Source organism: Fusarium redolens, assembly GCF_020744475.1.
Source record: "Fusarium redolens strain MPI-CAGE-AT-0023 chromosome Unknown BKA55scaffold_3, whole genome shotgun sequence".
NCBI lineage: Eukaryota > Fungi > Ascomycota > Sordariomycetes > Hypocreales > Nectriaceae > Fusarium > Fusarium redolens.
The window spans coordinates 1,932,330-1,955,130 of NW_025763666.1; the positions used below are offsets into that span (position 1 = coordinate 1,932,330).

The 22,801-nt window shown below is 48.4% G+C and overlaps 4 protein-coding genes across 4 annotated transcripts; 2 read left to right on the forward strand and 2 right to left on the reverse strand.

The window, feature by feature from the left end:
* Positions 1-1,689: 1,689 nt before the first annotated feature.
* On the forward strand, positions 1,690-3,069 carry BKA55DRAFT_685765 (uncharacterized protein; the record flags this gene model as incomplete). Its single annotated transcript, XM_046198847.1, has 2 exons — positions 1,690-2,874; positions 2,953-3,069. The coding sequence occupies 2 exons, from the start codon at positions 1,690-1,692 to the stop codon at positions 3,067-3,069; spliced, it is 1,302 nt and encodes a 433-aa protein (XP_046054032.1).
* Positions 3,070-8,432: 5,363 nt separating this feature from the next.
* On the reverse strand, positions 8,433-10,235 carry BKA55DRAFT_685766 (malate synthase; the record flags this gene model as incomplete). Its single annotated transcript, XM_046198848.1, has 3 exons — positions 8,433-8,490; positions 8,548-9,757; positions 9,875-10,235. 3 exons carry the CDS (start codon positions 10,233-10,235, stop codon positions 8,433-8,435), a joined length of 1,629 nt encoding a protein of 542 aa, XP_046054033.1.
* A 3,048-nt stretch (positions 10,236-13,283) lies between these two features.
* BKA55DRAFT_245200 (uncharacterized protein) lies at positions 13,284-17,328 on the reverse strand. Its single transcript, XM_046185330.1, has 4 exons — positions 16,568-17,328; positions 15,797-16,519; positions 13,592-15,741; positions 13,284-13,539 (listed from the first exon to the last, which is right to left on the reverse strand). Exons 1-4 carry the CDS (start codon positions 17,200-17,202, stop codon positions 13,319-13,321), a joined length of 3,729 nt encoding a protein of 1,242 aa, XP_046054034.1. The 5' UTR covers positions 17,203-17,328; the 3' UTR covers positions 13,284-13,318.
* Positions 17,329-19,082: 1,754 nt separating this feature from the next.
* On the forward strand, positions 19,083-22,669 carry BKA55DRAFT_685768 (uncharacterized protein; the record flags this gene model as incomplete). Its single annotated transcript, XM_046198849.1, has 5 exons — positions 19,083-20,378; positions 20,431-21,321; positions 21,375-21,447; positions 21,501-22,236; positions 22,297-22,669. The coding sequence occupies 5 exons, from the start codon at positions 19,083-19,085 to the stop codon at positions 22,667-22,669; spliced, it is 3,369 nt and encodes a 1,122-aa protein (XP_046054035.1).
* Positions 22,670-22,801: the final 132 nt, after the last annotated feature.

Consider the following 22,801-nt stretch of genomic DNA (forward strand, 5'->3'; position numbering starts at 1 on the left):
TGTCTCCCCCAGTTGAGCATAACTCGCACAATTGCTTGTTAAGTTGATGTTTTGTACCTTCAATGACTGTCTCGTCCTTGGTTGTACCCACACCTGCAGAGTTTCCGCCCATGCCATTTCAGGTCTCACCCCTGCTCTTCTTTCCGGCTCCAGGTCCGGCCTACTGGTGGTGGTGGTACCAGCAGTCAGTCCAGTCATCCAGCTGCCAATGCCCAAGGTGGTGGGCATCCTCGTCTAGAGATGTGATGGAAACCACTAATAGATGGATGCAATGCCTGTGTGGTGGTCATGACAAAGCCCTCGTTGCTATCACAACCAACCTTGCTCTGAATTGACTGCACGCTTCCGTCTGGTTTCTGAACTTTAATTCTATATTCCCCTCATTTGCCCGCAGACAGCAGCAGTCAAATATGATGATGTCTTGTAGTCTCGCAAGCTGTAGGAAGTACTTGACTAGGTACTTGGCAGTATGTACAGGAGGTACTTCAGCTTTCTCAGGTCGGTCTTGGACCAACACCTGGGCCCATGAATCTTTCAGCCCTCCCGCGCTAGTCGGTTTTAGTGCCAGTTGTCTGTCCTGAGAGATCCCGTCTCAGAGAGGACCTAGCAGGGGTGAGTACTTCTACTAGACCCAGATGGACGCCAAGGCGAGAAGCTACGGCCTGGGCAATTGAGGGCCCCTGCTAGTGCTCTAGTCTCGCTAGTCTCACTCTGTTTTAGCTAAGGCTAGACTTGTTTTTGCTGGTCATGGCTCAGAGCTGGCCCCTGCGCTCGTTCACTTTCATCTCGTTCCCCTGCTCAGCTCTCGCGCCGCCGTGGCATTAGTAAATGCTTCTTGCATCGAGACAGAAGCCCTGACCAGATATACATATTACACCAGAGAACGCCAAAGCGCCACTCTGGGTAAAGAAACCTTATTGAAAGCCTGTGGACTTTTCATTGACGACACCCCAAAAACCCCAGTCAACCCCATCATCCCGATCCAATCTCTAGAACATCGTGACTACTTTCAGCTAACCCAGAGGTATTCATCTACCTTGATCCTCCTCCATTTTTCAGCTTGTCTTTTCTCCTCCTTCTTTCTTTTTTAAATTCAAGCTTTCCAACCGTGCTTCCCACTCATCTTTGGCCTTACACTGCCTGCCACTGTCCTTTGCGTTTTGTCAACGTCGTTTAAAGTTCGTCTATGAGATCAAGATCACTTCACACGGCCATATCTTTGTATTCCACCGAGCTATAATACACACCACGTATCTACAACTTACACACGAAAAACTCACAGCCACCTCGCAACGTCAGTGATAGAGCAGTGGCGGAACACGACCTCTCTTTGGTCTGAGGAGAAGCCTTTCCAAGAGTCATTCTCCCAACACAAATTCGCCATCTGGGCTCCGACCTCAACACAGGAAAAGAACTGCTTAAGTTCCCCTCTTGCATAAAAAGTAACTTTTTTCGGGAACGCTTCTCAGCCCATCATCATCGTGCGGAGATTGTTCATCAGCAATCTTTATTTCTCGCGCCGCCCGGCTCTATATATCCCCTTGGATACCCTTTATATTTCTGCGTGGCCACTTTTACCTCCGGCAACGAACCAAGCGTTGTCAAACTCTTGCAAACCACTCCAGGTTTATGTCAATGGAGGGTACTAGCTTCTCTTCACGGCGTCCCGCCGCAGGCGCCCTGCCTGCCATGACTTTGCCACCGCCGACAGCAGATGTTCCAAGTATGGCCAAATTCCCCGTCTACCCTTCTTTCACAGGTAACTCGTTAGAGTCCTTTCAGTACTCCCGGGAGGGCGAGTCGGTTGGGTATTCATATCCGCCGTCTTACTCTCCCCTTCCTGGTCCCTTTCCAGATCGCCGCATTTCATCTTCGCCCAGTATTCTGACCCCTTCGCCAGGAGCCAGCGATGGCCTGAGCCCCAGTCTTTCTAGCGTCAATACCGGCAGTTCCCAAGGTTCTCAAGCAACAGGCAACATGTATCAGTATGCACAACTTCACGGCGCATGGCCTACACCAAGCAATTCGTCGTACACCGTCAGCTCCGCGACCCAGGCGCAGCCAGCCCTTGGCCAACAGCACTTCGCTGGGCGAAACCACTCCATTTACAGCCAAGGTCCCGGAATGCATCAATATAACCACCCACGAAGTTCTCAGTCGCCGGCTACTGGAGGTGAAGGACTCCCAGCACCCCCTTACGATCAGGTGCATCAGCCTTTTCAGACTTCGGTCTCGGGTGGAGGTGGCCAGACCACTCCACCAGGCCTCTCGACATCTCAGCAGCCACAGGGTGCAATTTTGACTTCGCAAAACGCGGTAGCAACGCAACCTCCTACTCCTTCGAGCGTGTCGGCACACGTCGATTCATATACGCATTCGAGGCCCCCCAGCACACCGAATTACTATACATCATCTGCACCTCAGCAGTCTAGCTTTCCACCATATGGCCACCAACCTTCGCCGACCCAGCATTCCCCCTCTAATGGCGGCCCTGTTCCCAGGGGCCTTGGATCGATCTCAGGCCAGCCGCAAGGTGCTGGCATGGCACCCCCTGGCTCCTATCGGCCATACGCCTCTTACCAAACCCTTCCTACCATGGGAGGACCAGCGGTCATGTCCAATATTCACCAGCCTGGAAGCCAAATGTCAATGATCTCAGGGATGCCCGTACCTCCATATGGGCATCCCATGCTATATGGGGGCCATGGCCAGCCTCCACCGACACAGTCAGAGCGGCCTTTCAAGTGCGACCAATGCGTTCAGTCGTTCAGTCGAAACCACGATCTCAAGAGACATAAGCGAATCCATCTGGCAGTCAAACCATTTCCTTGTACGTTTTGTAGTAAAAGCTTTTCCAGAAAGGATGCTCTGAAGGTAAGCAATTTGGCTGTGCTATCAATACGGCCCTTGATTTCATCATGACATTCATGGCACTCGCTAACTCTGCTATAGAGACATCGGCTTGTCAAGGGCTGCGAAAACAAGGCCAACGAGGCCAACGGTGATGGTAATGGAGCAGATCGCAGTGGGGAGGAGAACGATAGCCCCGATGTCAAGAGGGAACAGTAAATCCGTATCGCAAGGAGTTATGGTTTTAATGCGCGATACCCATGTTTCGAGATGACGACAACTTCACCACCTGGTGTCACGAAAGCAACAATCCTGGTATCATAAGGACAGGTGGTTATCCTGGACGCCTGTTTCGAGGCACACATATCTAACATTCGCTCTGGCACTTGAACAAATTTTCATCTAATATCTATCATATAATATCTGCCAGGCTTATCATGGGAAAAGAAGGCGCTGCAGGGTCAGGAAAGATTGGAATATCGGCGTCAAGGCATGCGGAACGGAGCTCAGGTGAAGGCAGATTTTATCGACGGGTCTACGTTAGTGTGTTTATACGACAAGAATAACGGCACGAACAAGGCGGGCTTGGGACGGAACTTTTACCAAGGCAACGGAATTGGGCTTCAACAGGATGGAAATACGTTTCAGTATCACGGCTGTGTGAAGCATGTGTATATATTTGGGTCAAATGGCGTTGTGCCCCTGACAGGGCGGTCTTGATGGGATGGGTAGAATAAGTGTTGCTGATTTAAGATGTATATCACGGAGACTTTCTCCAAGGCATTCGATTGGAACTATGGTCTCTTCATATGATCATGCGAAGAAATGCGAAGCACCATGATGGATTAGTTTTCTGTGCGAACAAAGAGCGGACTCCGGGATTTGTCAGGGTATGAGACTATTGATGTGGGCTCTCGGCGATTGGTCGAAGGTCTTTATCTGGTTTCAGTTATTGAAGCTATCGAATATGGGTTCCGGGGTAGGAATGACCTGCACAAACACTGGAGAAACGCTCGGCATGGGGATTTGGTCAGCCAGCCACAGTAAACTACAATTATGCCTAAGGACGAGCAGTACTGGAATCCGAGTTCGGGAAGCCTAAATGTGAAGGAAACGGTTGACTAGCCCGGACTCATGTCCAACAAGAAGTCTAAGCATAGACGGCTCAGTAGTGGATTAAAGGGGACATGAGGGCGCCAGATGGGTCTAGATGTAGTGACATGTAGATCTATCATGCTGATATTGGGATCCAAACTCCAATTGAGTTCGGAATTTGAAGCTACATTGCAAAGATTGCCTCTGGCGAGATCTATGGCGGTAAAAGGGAGTGATCGAGACCGCCCTCCTCCCGAGCTAACGTTCTAGAGCTAACCAAGTACCGTGGTTTGCACGATATGAAGATCCATATGGTCTGTATTCCAGAGTTGCTCTTCCCTTCCTTGTTGCAATACCTGGCCCTCCGCGTACAAAGATGGGAATAGAAGTACAACCCATCTCGGCCCTTCGCTTTGGAACTATTCAACTCTGACTGGCACAAGCCTTTGCTATTGGCGTTGGAAATTCGTGAGGTTTGATGGGGGTTGTCCCATTTGGGCTGAACTTTTGTTGTCTCTCAGAAAGAAGGGACAGGCTCCTGTAAAAAATGATTGTGGTGAGTTACTCCAAATGTTGGTGACAGTGAAAGGTCAAACGTGATTCTGTCCACCAAGAAAATCCCCGAAATTTAGACAATGACTACTCCCTAGCACAAATATGTAGTTAATTTCGAAGTCAAAATGGTTGTTTTGGTTGTGGTATGCTACTGGAAACATCTTGTAATGGAATCCTGCGCTGAAAGGGGGTGAATTTGTCGAGGAATAAGACTCGTGTTTGTAAGAGGAGAGCTTGTTCGTGGATGATTGCACCGTGGGCTAGAGCAAAGAACAATCAAGCTTTCTGTCTAAGACCTTTTTGCTTACCCATTGGTGATATCTTCAGAATTTCGATAAACTGTGAATACCCTCATTTCCGACGGCTCTCGCCGCCTTCACCAGGTGGCTAACGCTTATCGCAGCCCACCCGGAGGATGAGGATCTAGCCCAAGACCCTGAATTAAACCGTCAGATGAGGTAGAAATGTCAAACATGCTTGTCGGGTCAGGCGCAAGGCGCTGCAGAGCGCTTGGCTCCAAGGTAAGACTGCTGAAACTAACCTCTCGCCACCGAATGTCGAAAAGAGGTTAACTCAAGCCATAATTGCCTTTTTCGACCCTGGCCAGCACCTGACTATACCCAAGCATCTATGAAATAAACTTGCTACAGGAATTTATGTTGGGGCGTTTGAGTGTACGGGGAACTGCACAAGTGAAGGATGGGTTGCTATGAAGGGCGCACAAGACCTGTACTAGATCCTGGAACGGCGCGCAGCGAGCTAGTGAAAAAGGGTGAGTAGCGGAGAGGCAAATTCAGTCGATCTTGGAGGCGATGGGGTGTATTGGAGCGGGAGTGCATGGTCCGTGGAAGTGAAGTGTACATGTGTGGCATCTTCCGTCGTTTTTGCAAGTCAGGGCGTGGTCCGACAGCTGCAGAGTGGGATCACAGTCGAAACTGGGGTGATGTGGTTCTAGACAGACAGCCACCGATCTGGCATGGCGTCGAGGCTGAAGGCCCGAGTACAGATGTAAGACTCGGCTTCGCACTGGTACGGTATGTGCACACACGTTCTTCAACAGGGTTCACGCCGGACATCAACGCCAAAATACAGACAATGCTCGAGCAGCAAAGAGTTAGCTTGAAACAAATTTGGTCAAACCGTCGCTATTCATGCAATTGTTTCATAGCACGGACCCAAGATCTAACAGGGTTAACCTTTGTTCATGGTCAAATGCAGACTTCGAATGTGAACTGAGCCAAGGGGGGTTTGCACGACGGCAAACTATCTCTGGCCAAGACTGGATTGTACCTTATCAGCCCGTGACGTTCTTGTGACCGTGAGAATAAATGTGCTCAAGAGCTTGGACGACGTTATGTACGGAGCTATCCTTGCTGGCTGGCCACGGCAGCTCATGCATCTGAGAGGTACCTCGTCCTCTCTGATGATGGCATTCACTCGGGTGTTTCTTTCACCCCCTCTCTCTTCTTTCCGTTCGTGTCCAGTAATAGTTCGTGTCATATTCACAACAGAACTTGTTTTCCCCGACATGTCTGAGACGAGGGGCTCACGTTGTGGGTGCTGATCAGTCGGGGAGCGGAAGTTTGCGCATACGAGATGTTATTTGCATCTCAACCATACAAACAAACATACATGTCCACTCAACAAGTTTGTATTTTATTCTCGTATTGGCCTTGCGTACTGCTATCGCGTATCCTGAAGCTGGGCTTGACAAGCTTCCATCACAGCCTTTCGTATATCGGTGCTCTGTAATGTTCAGTGGTTGCCCTCCCCAGTGTCGTAAAGAGGAAGAGTGCGCCACCCCATGACTTTATTTACTTGATTCCGATTGGATCACTAATAGGCCGTTGTTCTCCCCACGTCGATGTGATTGTGTATCTTCACTTGCGTTGAAGACAACCATCCAGTCACGGCCTCACTGGCCGTGTTGGAACGGGTAGACGGCAATTCAGCTGTAGTAGATAATGCCATTGAGATATTTGTAGAATTGAAGTTACTGTGGGAGTATCGGGTTGTGATAAACTACCTATTGGCTGACTCACGGACCATGAAACTCTGTGAACTGGCTTCATACTTCAACCCTGTTCGTGACAGGGCAGATGAAGAAGCCCACTCAAATACCAGCAGAAGGCCCTTTTGCTGCGTTAACCTGCACGAGTATTCAGAGAGGTGACTATTTGCCTTTTGAAGTTGAGAGTTATAACTTTTGCCTCGACTCCAAGTGCATCATCAAAACATGTCACGGCCCAGACCGAGCCCTCCCGCCTGCAGCCTTCCGGTCTGATGCTACATCAGGCTCAGATTTCGGGATGCATGATGAGTTCCATGCACTCTGCCGACATTAAACTACCCGGGTGGTGTGATCGGTAGGAAATAAATCCTCCGCTTAGTGTCGCGGGAACTGGCAATGATGGCGGATGGTTGTGTAACCTGATAGTCGAGTCTACGGGAGGAGGCATCCAAGGGGGTGTACCAGGTCCGATAGCTTGTATGTTACTGGTAAGAATTAGGGATACCACAAGCATCTTTCTAAGTATTATATGTGTCTCCATGGTTGTTTCCTCCGTATCACCTTATGTATGGTACCAACTACTCCATCATTAGTGCAACCATCACTGACAAAACATGGCTTCATGAGATGTGGGATATTTCATGAAGAAAAGAAACAATTAAATGAAATAACGAACGAGGGAAAGCTGTATCGCTACCACTTTCTATTATGTGTACTCTAGATCACGACAATTCGCTACTAGGGTCATGCCAGAGTATATAGGAATCGAATAAATTGGTTGCTGGGACTTGTGATGGTCACCGCACGGGATCAGAACTCCCCTGGTCCCAAATCAGTATCAATATATTTTTCATTAAAGCTTGGAAGCTATCTATCTGTATAGATGGTGCTGTAGGCATGCTTTGCTCTCATGCATTGCTCCTTTAAAGTAGAGATACGTAGGTCAGAAAGGTATCATCCCCGGATACGAGTCTTCTAATCTCAGCTTCCATTCCTTCATCAACCCTGGCATTCCTTTAACCTTAAGTAATTAGTTAAGTAACTACAGTGCGATTGTACAGATACGGGAAAAGCATCATCTTAATGAACGCTTTTGATATCGTGGGCATCCAATATCCTTACCATAGCCACATGGCGCAAAATGACTATGCTTGGATCATTTGTTGGATACACTCACCAATGGACTAGCAGAAACACCTGCCTTTTTACCTCATGTTGAAGCCTAAACTTGGAGCTATGTTTTGATGACTTGCCATGAGACGTACGCGTGAAGGGACGCGGCGACACTCAGTGATATGTTACCATGCATGGGTTGGAACTTCCAACGAATACAATTATCAACACTAATCCTCGAAGCTCCCGTTAAATTATTTTAAACATGCTACGGATTGCTAATTACAGTCGTAGCAATGGCCAGAGTTGTGGATTCCGAAATATCGCAAATACCCAGTTGAAGGTCATTCACTAACATATCTGAACGAGATCAAACCTCCTCCGACGATGCAGAAGGCTTCAAATAGCCATAAAAGCCCTCTAAAACTTACCAATCGTTATTATAGGCAAACCTGGCTCTCTTTGCGTTGAGTCTTTGCGTTGGGTGACATGGGTTGGTAAGTACTTGGTGGATGGCAAGGCTTCAAAGAAGTCATTCATCTGTATCGCATGTACTACAGATCGATAAGAGTCACAGCGAGACTTGATGTAACTCATTTACTGGTTACAGACGTCGAATTATCAAAAGAGAGACATCCTTTTGTCGTAGATCAATGCCAGTCCTTGGCGGTATAAATAACAAATGATATCATGACCCAAAACCACAACATATAGAAAAAGCCTGAATTATGCATACACTCATGAAACGCTCGATAAATCCAGCATGCCTATTTTACCCCCCTCCCTCTTTTTTTGTGTCCAAATCTGTTTATAGCTTAGAAGCAGGGCTAGGAGGGCCGGCCTGGGTAATCTCATTGTAAAGAAGACTACGCAGTAGTTAGTAATTTGAACCCAGATCGACTGTGGATGTTGGATGAACTTACGTTGTGAGGAAGTCGGCATAATCCTCGCCAGTGACCTGTCCAGAGAAGTATTGAGCAGCTAGGTGATATTTATTACCCTTGGGGGCAGACGCAGCAAGCTGATCAGCACTCTCCTTGAGCAGCTTCAGAGCATATGACTTATCAACACGCTTGCCTTCAGCAGTGTTAACGCCATGTTTGACCCATTGCCAAAGTTGACTTCGAGAAACTTCGGCTGTGGCTGCATCCTCCATGAGGTAGTTGATAGGGACACAGCCCACTCCGCGAATCCAAGCCTCCATATAACCAAGGCCAATGTTGAGGTTCTTCTTGATTCCCTCTTCTGTGATGGTACCGGGGACGTTCATGTTGAGCAGGTCGTTCTGGCCAATGGTAACATCCTCTCTTCTCACAAACAGCTGGTTGGGAGTTGGCATGTGCTTGTCAAAGATCTCGGTAGCGATGCTTGCAAGAGCAGGGTGGGCAACCCAAGTACCGTCGTGTCCAGCACGGACTTCACGGAGCTTGTCAGCGCGGACACCCTCCATAGCCTTGTCGTTGGCAGCAGTATCGTTCTTGATAGGGATCTGTGCAGCCATACCACCCATGGCGTGAACACCACGCTTGTGGCATGTTTGGATAAGAAGTTTCACATATGACTCCATGAAGGGAACAGTCATGGTAACTGCGGAACGGTCGGGCAGGACAAAGTTAGGGTTGTTGCGGAACTTCTTGATAACGCTGAAGATGTAGTCCCATCGACCACAGTTGAGACCAGAGCTATGGTCGCGAAGCTCGTAAATGATCTCGTCCATCTCGAAAGCGGCAAGAATGGTCTCAATCAGAACAGTTCCTCGGATGGTGCCCCTGGGCATACCGATGTAGTCTTGAGCAAGATTGAAGGCGTCGTTCCAAAGGCGAGCCTCAAGATGGCTCTCCATCTTTGGGAGGTAAAAGTAAGGACCGAAGCCCTGGCGTTGTGTCTCAAAGGCGTTGTGGAAGAAGTAAAGACCAAAGTCGAAGAGGGAACCGGAGATAGGTTCGCCATCAACAGTGACATGCTTCTCCTCGAGGTGCCAGCCACGAGGGCGGACAATGAGAGTAGGCAGCTTGCGGTCGGTACGAAGCTTGTATTCCTTTTGTCCCTGCTTGAAGTCGACCTGACGACGGTTGGCATCGTACAGATTGACCTGTCCATTAATCATGTTATCCCAGGTTGGGGCACTGGAGTCTATTGCTGGTTAGCAGACTGGATCATTTCTAGATCATACAATTATTGAAGCCACAGACTCCCATTTCCCGGTCGATGGAGAGAACAACTCAAGATGCGGTAAAAATAGCGACTTACCCTCGAAATCAGCCATGTAAGTGTAGACGTTGGCGTTTAGTGCGTTGACAACCATCTTCCGGTCTGTGGGGCCGGTGATCTCAACACGACGGTCCACCAGGCCCGGGGCAGGAGGAGCACCCTTCCATGTAGGGTTCTCGCGAATATGCTTAGTCTCAGGAAGAAAGTCAGGGAGAACACCGCGATCAAGCTCGGCCTGACGAGCCTTGCGGCGCTCAAGGAGATTCTTGCGTCGCTCATTGAAGGAACGGTGCAGTAGTGCAAGAAAGGCGAGGGCCTCAGGTGTGAGGATCTTGCGGTGGATGTCGTCAACCTTGCCGGAGACAGAGACACCCTGAAGGACAGAATCGACGGAAGCCATTGTGATGGTAAACGGAGAATAATGCTTGAATTGGTAGAAAATCCGACGGAGGATGAGGAGAGGCGAAAGGTTAATGGGTATTATGTACTGCTGCCAGCACTTTCACGTGTCGACTGTGTCTCTGGTAATGAGGTGTCAGTGACGGCGCTCCAATACTTGGCGCAAGTTTAAATGAGACAAGTGTAAGGTTCGAAATGAAATTCGATCTTGATAAAGGTATGAGTGAATTATTGGGGAAACTAGGATTGGAGAACAGAAGGGATTGGGACAAGACAGTTAGTTATATAGATGCCAACTCTGAAGCAGCTGGTGCTCCGCACATCAAATTCCTGAAGGCGTAACGTGCCTCGGACGAGGGCCGAGAGGCGCCTCCGCATCAGTGACGGCACCGGGCCTGGGGAAGATGAAGATATCCCTGCAAATGATTGTCAAATGCAACACCATACTGTACTGAGACCAGCCCGTATATCGAAGTCCGACGTTTGTTTATATGCACCTGTGAAAGTGTTTACAGCTCTCGTGTTTGAATCAAGTACCTAGTCAAGTTGGTTTTCGTACCTAACTTCCATTCCCTTATAGCAAGGTGCTACAAAAACAGATCGTAAGTTACGCGGGCAGCTGATGTCACAAGCTTCCCGCGACGACAAGCTCGCTAATACTGGGATCTTGGGATTTCAATCGCCGTGCTTTTCCATTTGATGACCGAACAACGGCCATCGTCCGTGTTGCGCTCGGTAGCCATCGGCCTGGCTCGGGTGGATGGAGTGAAGGTTCACAGGTTAAAAGCAGTATCAAAGCAGGCAAGATCTGACGCTAAAAGATCAAGGTGAGCAGCATGTGGAGACGGAGAGAAGGTGGCTACCTGCCGTGACGGTCCGGGGGAACTCAGCCGAAAGGGTACTTAGACTGCTAAAATCTGTACTTCCAAGAGGACATACTGCCACCAAATTTGTTAGCGGCCGCGGGCGACGTATTGTATGCCATTGCTGGAACATTGTATACCATGACACCTCCCATTCCATCTCCAACCTCCATCTAAGACTGGACCTGTCATTCAATGGTTTTAACCACCATATTTATTGCTCGGTCGAAGACCGAGCAACTGACATTCGTTCGTCATTGTTCTAAGCCTCTAGATGCGTATCAAGCTATTCTTATTGAACCTCGGTTGCAGTGACTGCACTGTTGGTCAACTCTAATCAATGACACCTAACTTCGGTCTCAACATCCGAGGGGTTCTCTGGATTTTTTTATACCAGGCCACCGGCGAGAGAACGCAAGCCTTGTATTGTTACCTTTGATAATTAAGTAACCTTTAGGAGCGTACATAGTTTGATCTCGGTGAAGAAACATATCTTGCTATCGAAATCATAGATCCGATCTCCCGACCGAACAGCCGAGGCAGGTGAAGGGATCCATCCATTCGGGAAAACCACCGAACTTCTCCACAGCTGTTAATCGATTCGGACCTTACCTCCGACAACCAAGCTCATCACTATGGTAGCTACCAGTTCGCGTAAGGGTTCCTCAACGATGTTATGGAACGGTTCGAGAGTACTCCCTACTCACCGTATGGCTTGCCCGAGTAAGATAAGCTTTATGGACAGGAAGAAATAGCAAACATTTTGAAGTAAACGTAAGCGTGTTTGCTGGTGCTCTCAACAACAATATTGACAAATGTACTGATGAGGGATGGCAGCGCTCCCTCTAGCTAAATATAGGGCCAACTTGAGCTACATCTGTTGATTTATTAGTGCTAGGCATGTGTTTCCTAAGACTATGGATCCGTGCCTGTGTATCAAGATTACGAGCGGATTAGTTTGAAATGGAGATGATGGTAAGTCGAATCCTCATTTGATTTGTGGTAAATAGTCAATAGTTCCCCTAGACAATCTACTACTTAGCTGGCAAGAATCTATAGATAACTTGATCTTCAAACTATCTGACTTAATATAACTGGCCTAGATAAGCAATGGCGTAGTACACCACGGTGACTACATATGCTGAAACTACAACGCATTAGGACTCTGAGCGAAAGAAGACCATCTACTTCCTCATGAACCGATGAAAGTTTAGTGCAGATATATACGATCATCAATGCGCTCTCTAGCAGCTATTACCATCCAGTCCCTACTGAGGTAGCGATAGATGCACCATTATAACTTCTCAAAAGATTTACTCAATGCTACAGAGCAGTATATGATGTACACTAAACACAAAATGGAAGCATACACATAATAATGCAGTCAGTTTTCTTAGGCATAGTAATTCAGATAATAAAAGTATGATTACTTCCCACTCTATTCGGCAGAAGAAGGGTTGCAGAAAATGCATTACTATAGAAATCACAGGATATAAGTAGTGCACGAAAGAATCACTCTTAATAAATCCTGGGACTTAACTGTATTGATTGAATTAGTTTTCTACGACTACAGTCTAAGACGGCTACGCATAGGGAAGAAGTTGGGGACTTGGACTACGTAAGGCTAACATGAGCTTCAGCTCTCGGACAACTCTTTGCAAAAATCAACTACAGATAAGACACAACGACACACTTCAGACAGTTGAATAGATCCCTCCACAATTCCTCAAGGCAAGGCGTTCAGTGAGACTAAGCAATATCACGATCACATCACTGATTCGCTCTCGAACCATAACACGTATGTTTACCTTCTAGATACAAAGCCATGTATTCATCTTGCTTTGCTATTTCTGTTTTTCAACTGCCAGGTTTTCAAGAGAAAAGCCACGATAAAGGAAGATAAGGGGGTTAGCTAGTCTGGGGATGACTCAGTGGCCATCTCTGGCCTACAACTATTCCCACCAGTCCTCCGCATATTCGCCTGTCCATGTTTAAGATAAAAAGAAATCATGCCTTTCACTCCGACCCAAAATCAGAACAAACCGGAAAGCAATGGCTCATACATCCAACTCCGTACAACCGATACCATGCACATAACTCTTTGCATAACACGATGATCCAACCCGCAAGGCTGCTGACGCCGTGTCAATGATCAGCTTGCATAATGTTTCGACAAGTATATCTCTGAGGAACCAGCGTGGAGCTGGATGAAACCCCGATATTACGAGTTGAGCGTCTTGATCATCATTTTTCGCTTGTTCCTGTCGGCTACTACCAAAGCTCTTGCGTCGAAGATCATATTCATTGTGTCGACTACTCTGTGGAAGCTGCTGGCTGCTCCTCGCTCCTGCGTAAATCGAATGATGCTGAGTGGTTGTTTTTTACCATGCTCAATCACTGCCATGACCTCTGCGGCAAAGGACACTTCTTTCAGATTCAAAACTAAGGTTGATGTCAGCTCCGGGGCCGCACCCACGTCATGTCCACCACTTACAGTTCTTATCTGCAATCCGAGCAAAGACAATGTTCCTTTGTTTGTCCACTTGAATGTCTCGAATGCCGTACTTGCGCCACTCTCGTAGAAGGATGGTAACCTCCTGACGTGCTCGTCTCCTCGAAATCGTCATGCAAATGTGGTCTGTTGCTGGTTTGACTCTGAACAGGCGTGCGAGCCAGTTTTGTTTAACCTCAATGTTGCGCACCGGGCCGGAGCCAGACTCGTGCCATTTGGACTGAGATACTTTCGCGGAAGCATGCGTCTTACCCATGGTGTTGAACTCCAGCGAAGGCCGCTCTTCTTTCTCATCAGGTCCTATTACCAAAATTAGATCACCAGGTATGTCTCTGCTTATGGGCTGGTGAAATAACTCACTGGCGATTGACATAATAGAGTCTCTTTGTTTATTGCTCTTCCAGAAAGAAAAGTGAAAAGTCTTCTTCTTGGTCGGAGCATCTGTTGAGGTTGAATCGCTTCGCTTCCCATCACTAGAAGTCACGTACGAAGTGCAATCTTGCCACTCAACAGACTCCCGGCTGGGCTCTGACTCAATTTTGGAGGATCGCTTGAACCAAGACGTCTTTTTTTTCTTTATCGCCGCCTGAGCATCATGGGAAGAGGGCTCCAACGAGAATGTTGTGGCCGTGGTACCATCATCCACACTGCGTTGCGACGCCGAGTCCGGCTCTCGAAGTTGTGCAGTGGGGGCCGAGTTCCGTTGTTCAGGTTCAGGGACCTTCTTTCGTACGTTGAGTGGCTCAGGTATCTTCACAGGGCTCTCATCACCTGGCGAATGGACCACACGAATGCTGTTTTCGACTTGACTCAAGTATTCGATGCCACGGATTCTATCAACTCCTTTCTTTGTTGGCGTATGCGGAGGTGCTGACACGATACGAGCCTTGTCGCTGGCCGCTGCTCCAGCTTCGTTGATGGATGGCAGAGCAGCACTTCTTTTGTGCTTTTGAGTATAGGTCGGAGCTGAGACAACCCGGCGCTCGGCATGTTTCGTAAGCACAACTGGCTGGGCCACCTTAACCTGCTCTGCACGCAACTCTTCCAAATAAGATTCCCCAGTCATTGGTCTGGAACCGGTAGGCGTTGGTGCCAACGAATTGCCGTTGTAGCTTGGCGTCGGAGTCGGGAGGGGTGGAAGAGGCCGGTTACTGAAAGACTTATTCGCAAGTTCGAGAACATCTGGGGCCAAATCGTCGGGTGCGTCGATGGTAAAGGAAAAGGGTGTTGATTCGTATTGGGTGCGGTCTGGTTCAGTCAGTGAGCCAGCGATGGAGTCCTCTTCTATCAATGAGCTTTTGAATGCTTCGTCACAATCCTTGGCAATATTGCTGCTAAAGTGGCGCAGTTCCTCCTTGAAGATTTCTGAGGCATACCGCGACCCAAGCGCTATTCGCAACGCTTGCCCCGAGGAGCGTTGTGTGTTGACATGAGACTCTTGCCCATCCGCCAGTTTTGGAAGCACGCCACTAGGTAGGCTTGGGAGTTCTGGCGTGTGAGATCGAATCATTTCAATCTGATATGTAGAACCTTGCTCCGTAACATAAGGAGGCATTGAGCCACTCCTGTTGCGATTGGAAGATGATGTTGATCTCTTCCGGACATGTGTGAAGTCAACTCCACGCTTATGTCGCAAACTCCGCGCATGAGGTGTACCTTGCCGACTGCTATGCATCGAAGAGAGCGATCCTCGAGAAGATTGAAGGCGCCCTGTGGTCGAATTACGGGTCGAGGTCCCCCGTCCGCGACGTGCGCCTGAGCCACTTCGAAGCCTTTTGGGCTGCCCAGTATAGGAACCATTCTCTGCGGAAGAGTAGCGGTGGACACTAACTAATGACTGGCCTTTTTGAGAATCACGAGATTGTAGCGCACGATCTGTTTGGAGAGGTTCCTGGTTTGTCGCTTGCTCTGGTTCAGTGGCATTTGAAATCACAGTGAACCGTGATATGGAACGCCCGTGACCGTTGCCGCTCGGCTGTGCAAATTCGCATGTCGATACGCGCTTCCTCCATGTGCCGGGCTTCATGTGGTGATAGTCACTTGTCGAGTGGGCGAGCTCAGGCTTAAAGTCTTCCAGTTGTTGCTCGCGGTAGTGGTGTAACAACCAGTAGAAAGCCTTTTGATCATTGGGTCTGCAGAGGTCAACAGTTGCCTCTCCAAGAGCCAGACGGGGAGCGAAATACTTACTCATCACATGTGAGCTTGAGTTTTAAATCATTTTCACTGAACATGTGCCACATAGATCGCAACTGTCGAACTAATTGTGGATCAACATCCTTTGTAGGTACTGGGGTATACTGAAAACCCTTGCGTATATCAGGCGGCTGGCTGTTGGTGTCACTAAGATTATCCAGATATGCATACTTGCGAACCAGAGGATGACGCCATATGTCCTTGAGGGTGATGCGCCTATCGGGATTAACCTGCAACATTCGCCTGATCAGGTCCTCAGCTTCTGGGCTGAGAAATCCCGGCATCTCGTATTGTCCCCTCTTCGTTCTAGCCATCATCACACGAAGGTCAGGGTCATCGAATGGAAGCGTGGCTGAAAGCATTGCGAATAGGATAACACCCATGCTCCATATATCCGCTCTGTCGCCCCTGTATTGCCTGTTCTTGAGGAGCTCGGGTGCTGCATAATGAGGACTGCCACAAGCTGTAGCAAGCTGATGTGTGTCTGTTTGATGGAGGGCGGCCATTCCAAAGTCGGCGATTTTGATCTGGAGGTCGGCACTGATTAAGATGTTCTCAGGCTTTAGGTCTCGATGACAGATGTTGAAGGAATGGCAGTATGAGATGGCGCTAATGATTTGTCGGAAGAAGAAGATAGAAACTTCCTCACTCAGGCGGCCCTTCATGTTGATAAAGGTGAACAAATCACCTTGGTCGATATATTCAAGTATCAAGTAGCTAAATTGTCAGTATCGTCTCGGGAAAATCCTTGTATGGAGTACTTACACCTCTGAGCGGTTCTCCCAGATATCGTATAACTTCATGATGTTCGGATGTTCAATGAGCTTCAAGATTGCCACTTCTCGCTCAATAGCCATGGGAACACGCATCTCGCCATCCATCTGTTCTGGGAGATTATTGTCCCACTTGCTAAGAGCAGCCAAACTACTATCTTGCACAAGGTACGCCATCCGTCTGTTGACAATCTTGACAGCAGCCAACTGATTTGTACCTGCGTGACGACATAGTCTTACGCGCGCAGATGAGCCTTTGCCAAGAGTCCTGCCTAACTGCCACGGCCCTATATGCGTCTTGTAGTTCTTCTTACTGCGGCCACTTCCTGAAGAATCGTAAGATGCCGCCGAATGCCGACGTTCATCATCCATCTCACTGGGAGGTTTCAAGGTAGCTTGTTCTTGAGGTGCTGAAACTATAGGCTGTTGTTGCGTAGGAGGTCGACCAGAAAAGTATGCAGTCGGGTGTCCATAGCTTGTGCGTGGGTTGTTGTTGACAATCGATGAGTTAGGGCGGTCGTACCGCGGCTTGTGGCGCTGACCTTCTTGAGTAGGATAATTTGAGTTGATTCGATTCGAAGCTTCGGATAGTGGTGAACGAACGGTCGACACCATAGTATCGGCCATTGTAATCGCCCTGAGTGTGGTGGATCAGCACATAATATTGCAGCCACAAAGTCGCACGCCTTGTCCAAATGCCGGAGAAATCAAAACAAGGTTTGCGCGTGGAGGTTACAACAATTATGATGAAGTTGGTCTAAGTGACCTAAGTAGGCTGGTATTGACAAACAAAGCACAAGGTCTTGGGATAGTTGGAGGAGCAGGAGAGGAGTTGTAAAATAGAGGGGGGGAAACGAAGGCGTTGAGTGAGCGGAAATGAATGAGGTTGGCTAAGGATCAGAGATCCAGGAACCATAGGAAAGAGGGAGAGAGAGAAACGAACGAAACAAGAGGCAAAATCAATTCGGGGCGACGGGAGGGGAATTTCTTGAGCATGGAATGCAATGTTTACACCGGCAGATATGTTTGGCAAGGCTGGTGTGAACGACACCAAGGGAGAAAAGGCTGGAATATAATAGTTGTAACCGGTTGGCACTCGACTGGCATCTGCCACCTGCATACACCTGCCAATCCGCCAGTATCACACCACGCACGGTTAGGTATGATATGGTGGGGAATTCTGGTCAACAACAGCTGGCAAAGCTGAAATTGAGGGCCTTCTCTTGCATCCAGGCATCGCGACGCATTCCAGTTCTTCATGCAGTTCCAGTTCACGGCCAATAGTAAGACCTTTTGGATATCACCACGGTCCTTCATACGCAGGGAGAGGTAAAAAGCACAATGAACAATCCCAATCAAAATGTCGTATCAGCAGTCAGCTCGACATAAGAATGTCCTCTTTTAACAAGATGGCAGGCATCTTTGTTTGAGGTGATCGAGTAGAGATCGAAAATACTGGTAACTATACCACATCGCAAAAGAATACTACTCATGCGAGGAACAAAGGGAGAACTTGTATTAGGCTAGGTCCGCTCGGTTGTCCAGAGGGAAGAATTCCTATCATTAAGCTCCTGTTCTGCGCTCAAGACTTCATGAGTCGGATGTCAAGAGCGACATCAAATGGAGGTGGGTCAAATTATCACTGAAGTAGATGTTGTGAGATGGAAAGCAGATGCTGTGCCAAACTTGGATTGGCTGTATGTTGTCTTTGGACCGTAGGGGAAAAGAAGGCAGGATTCCGCCTTCACAAGCATTACCAAGCAGGTGGTACTTTTGAGATAAAGTGATGAAGTCACCCTGGTAGTAACTGGAATCCAAAGGGATGAAGTTGTCTGACCCTCCTTTCAAGGGGTTTCTTGGCATAGAGGATGACTAAGCTCCAAAAAGCTTGACATAGGGCCTGAGGTATGTATAAAATGCTCTAATAGCCTTACTAAAACATTGTGGGTTGGTTGACAAACGATGAGCTCATTCTGTGGCTAACGAAGCACTGTTTCGAACTCAGTTCACTGTTGAAAATGTCCTCCAGTTCAAACCGGCACTTGAAAAGAAGATAAAGGCACCTTTCAGCTTACACAACTCGAGCTTTAACGTAACATTAATATTGGATTCGTAACAAAAGCTTTGCTTTCTCAATCGGATAAAGAGGATAATAATTGCCTCGAGGTAGCCTTAACATACCTGCCTTGTACCTAAGTTGGTAGGTTGGCAGGCAGTTAGAGTTACAAGGGTTTCGTAGCCCAGGCATTCCTCCCATTGTACAGTGCGGTAGGCCGATTTGCTTCTTTCCAAAATCTTACCCCGCCACTTTAAATCGGCGCCACATCTATTCCGTACAGGCGCGCACTGACGCGACTCAGCGCGTGCCATTTCCATTCTACATCGATACCACGTTTGGTGCATTGCCATTCTCAGAATCTGTCACCCAGTAAGTCAGCGTCATCCGCTTGACCTTCTGAATTACCTCCTATGCCAATTGAGGTGGCGTATCTCGCCTCCTAGACGAGATGGCTCCGACATCATCACGTCGCCGCCGCCGATCTGATACAGACGATACCGACGACGACGACGACGAAGCCCACGCCGGACACCGCTCGTATGCCGACGATATTGGCTCTTCTAAGCGCCCTAGGCTTGACCAAGCCGGTGATCATGACACAACCCCCGAGCAACCCCGCCACGGGGAAGTGAACGGTACATCAAACGAAACTAATATGGACAATGGCTTTCAACCAGGCGCCATCGTTAGAGTCAGCGTGCAAAACTTTGTCACGTACGAAAAGGCAGAATTTCTGCCTGGGCCTCATCTCAACATGGTAGTAGGTCCAAATGGCACTGGAAAGAGCTCTTTGGTCTGCGCTATCTGTCTGGGCCTAGGCTACAGCCCGAAACACCTTGGTCGTGCTGGCTCAGTCAAGGAGTTTGTTAAACACGGAAAGGATACCGCCACAATTGAGATCGAACTCTACAAGAGACCGAAAGATCGCAAGAACTTCGTCGTCAAGGTTCAAATTCGACGAGAACAGAACAATCAGAAATGGTGGCTCAATGGTAAAGAATCCAACCACAAGGAAGTGCAAAAGTTGATGCGCAAATTGAAGATTCAGGTAGATAACCTGTGTCAATTCCTTCCGCAGGACAGGGTTGTCGAGTTCGCTGCATGCACACCTGTGGATCTTCTGCGGGAAACACTTCGCGCAGCCGCCCCAGAAGAAATGCTAGTTTGGCAGAAGCAACTTCAAGAGTTGGATAAAGAGAAGAAAGAATTAGAACAGGCTACACATGTTGACGCAGAGACTCTGAGAAACCTGGAGAATCGACAACAAGGTCTCCAAACAGACGTGGACAGAATCCGAGAACGGGAGGAAATCATAGATCAGGTGAAAAATCTCAAGTCAGCCTTGGTTTTTGCCAAGTACTCGGAGGCTCGCACAAGGCACAAAGATGCCAAAGAGCGGAGGAAGCTCGCAGAGAGGTCTCTAAGGCGCCTCGAACACGACGCCGGCCCCTCATTACAGGCTGTGAACGAGAAGCAGCTCTATGCCCAGCAAATCGATGAAGCGACCTCAGCAAGAAAAACATCATTGAAAAACGCAGAAGACGCTGCGAAAAAACTGGCGCGTGACGCAAGCACCGCTTCTGAAAACCTCAAAGAGTTCGAGAATAGCCTTGAAGCGGAACGCAAAGGATTTGACGCCAAGCGAAAGGAACTGGCCCAGTCCAAGTCAAGAATCACCGCTCTCCAGGCTGATATTAGAAACCAGCCAGAAGAGTTCAATCCATCGGACTTTAATCAAAAAATTGTTGGAAACCTACCCACGTGATTGTTGATATTCGCTAACTACTTATCTACAGCGAGGAGAAGAACACAACCTCAGAGAGTTAGAAGGAGAGATACGCGAAGTGTCTAGTCAACGTGAGGAAGTAAAGAACAGGGGCAAAGCGATCAACAATGAGATCCGACAAGTGGAGAATAATATCCAGTCATTAGAAACCCAGCAAGGTCAGCAGCTCAACTTCATGCGGAAAAACTTCCCTGAGTTAGCAACGGCGTGGACCTGGATCCAAGAGCATCAAGGAGATTTTGAAAAGGAGGTTTTCGGCCCACCAATGATCAGCTGTTCTATCAAGGATGAACGATATTCGGATCAGGTACAGTCCCTTCTTCAAGGAGATGACTTTACATGCTTTACAGCGCAAACGAAAAATGATTACAAGAAGCTGTCAGACGAGCTGTACCGTGTTCAAAGCTTGTCTGTTGTTATTCGATCTTGTGCTCAGCCTCTCAATGCCTTCCCAAGACCCGTCGGTATAGATGAGGCAAGCGACCTGGGTCTTGACGGTTTCGCCATCGACTTTCTTGAAGGACCCGAACCCGTTCTAGCAATGCTATGTGCTGAAAAGAGGCTCCACCAGTCAGGAGTCTCTCTCCGGGATCACAACGATGCTCAATACGATCGTCTGGTCAGGAGCGGCAGAGTTAACTCCTGGGCAGCCGGTAACCAGTCTTTCATCGTCAGGAGACGCAAAGAATATGGACCCCAGGCGATGACCGCCGTCACCAAGAATATTCCAGTGGGGAGGTTCTGGACCTCACAGCCCATCGACGCCCAAGAAAAGCAAGAAATGAACAAGCGATTGATGGAGTTGAATGGTGAAAGAGACATTTTGAAACAGCAATACCATGAGTTGCAAGACAAAATCCAAGCCATCGAAGACCGACGTACCAGCACTCATGATAATATTGTAAGTCAACGCTGCGAATTGATTTTATCGGCTTTCATGTTAACGAAATCCAGACTCGGCTCAAGTCAGAAAAGAATGCCTTGCAAAAAGAATACCAAAAATGGCAGTCTCTGCCTGTGAAGATCGGTGAGGACTACAGAATGATACTATGCCGCAAGTTTACTGATGTAATTGACTAGAATCTGAGGAGCGCTCCAAGATAGCTCACGAACAATCCTTGCAAGATGCTCGCAAAAGAATGGTCGAGATGCGTTACGACTGGGACGAAGCGGTGCTTCGTCGGGCTGAAATTGTTCTTCGCCATAAGGAGGCAATTGAAAACATACGAAGAGCACATCAGGCACTCCTCGAAGCCGAAATCCGTGGCATTGAAGCCCACTCTGATGTCGAAGGTCTCAAAGGGCGAAACGCACATATCATGCGGCGTCTGGATGCTGAAAAGGAGATATTGCAACAGGCCACCGACGATGCCAGTCGAGCGCGTGATGAGGGCAACCGTCTCTCCGACGAGGTCCAGCAAGTCCTTGAACATGAGCCAGAGAAGCGCGATCTATTCTCACAACTCTGCGAAGATAAGTCTTCCGAAGATATTCAGAATGAAATTGGAGGAGAGGAAGCGAAACTTGAAATGGTTCACGTCGCCAATCCCAATATATTACGGGAGTTCGAAAAGCGTGCTGAGGAAATCGATCGTTTGACACGAAAGATGGTTGGATCCAACGAGAAGCTGGAGGGCCTCAGCCAAGAAATCGACGAGTTGAAATCCAGGTGGGAACCACGACTTGACGAGTTAGTTTCAAAGATCAACGACGCATTTGCATACAACTTTGAGCAGATAAGCTGTGCTGGGGAGGTTCGTGTACACAAGCCAGAGGATTTTGACGCTTGGGCTCTAGACATCATGGTTCGTTTTCGGTATGTCTTACTCTTCCTTTCCTGACTTATCTTTGCCCATTTTTAACCAGTGACTTTCAGCGAAAATGAAACCCTTCAACAACTAACAGCACATCGCCAATCCGGTGGCGAGCGAGCTGTCTCTACCATCTTCTTCCTCATGGCTCTTCAATCTCTAGCCCAGTCACCATTCCGTGTTGTGGATGAAATCAACCAGGGCATGGACCCTCGCAATGAACGTATGGTGCACGAACGAATGGTCGAGATCGCATGCCGTGAGCACTCAAGTCAATATTTCCTCATCACTCCGAAGCTCTTGACAGGTCTGCGATATGACCCTAAGATGCGTGTGCTTTGTATTGCGAGTGGCGAGCACATGCCTCGCGAGGGGCGCAAGCTTGATTTTAAACGATGCTTAAATATTCAGAAGGGTCTTATGGCCGCTTCCGCTTAAGGCGTGAGCTCAGGCGTTGCTTCTTTCTTGTAATGCTAGTTAGTACTGGATCAAAGTCGATTTGCATCGTTTTGCGCGGCATGGATGGGAGACGAGGCGAAAAGGATTTAGAGTTCATGAGGACATATGATG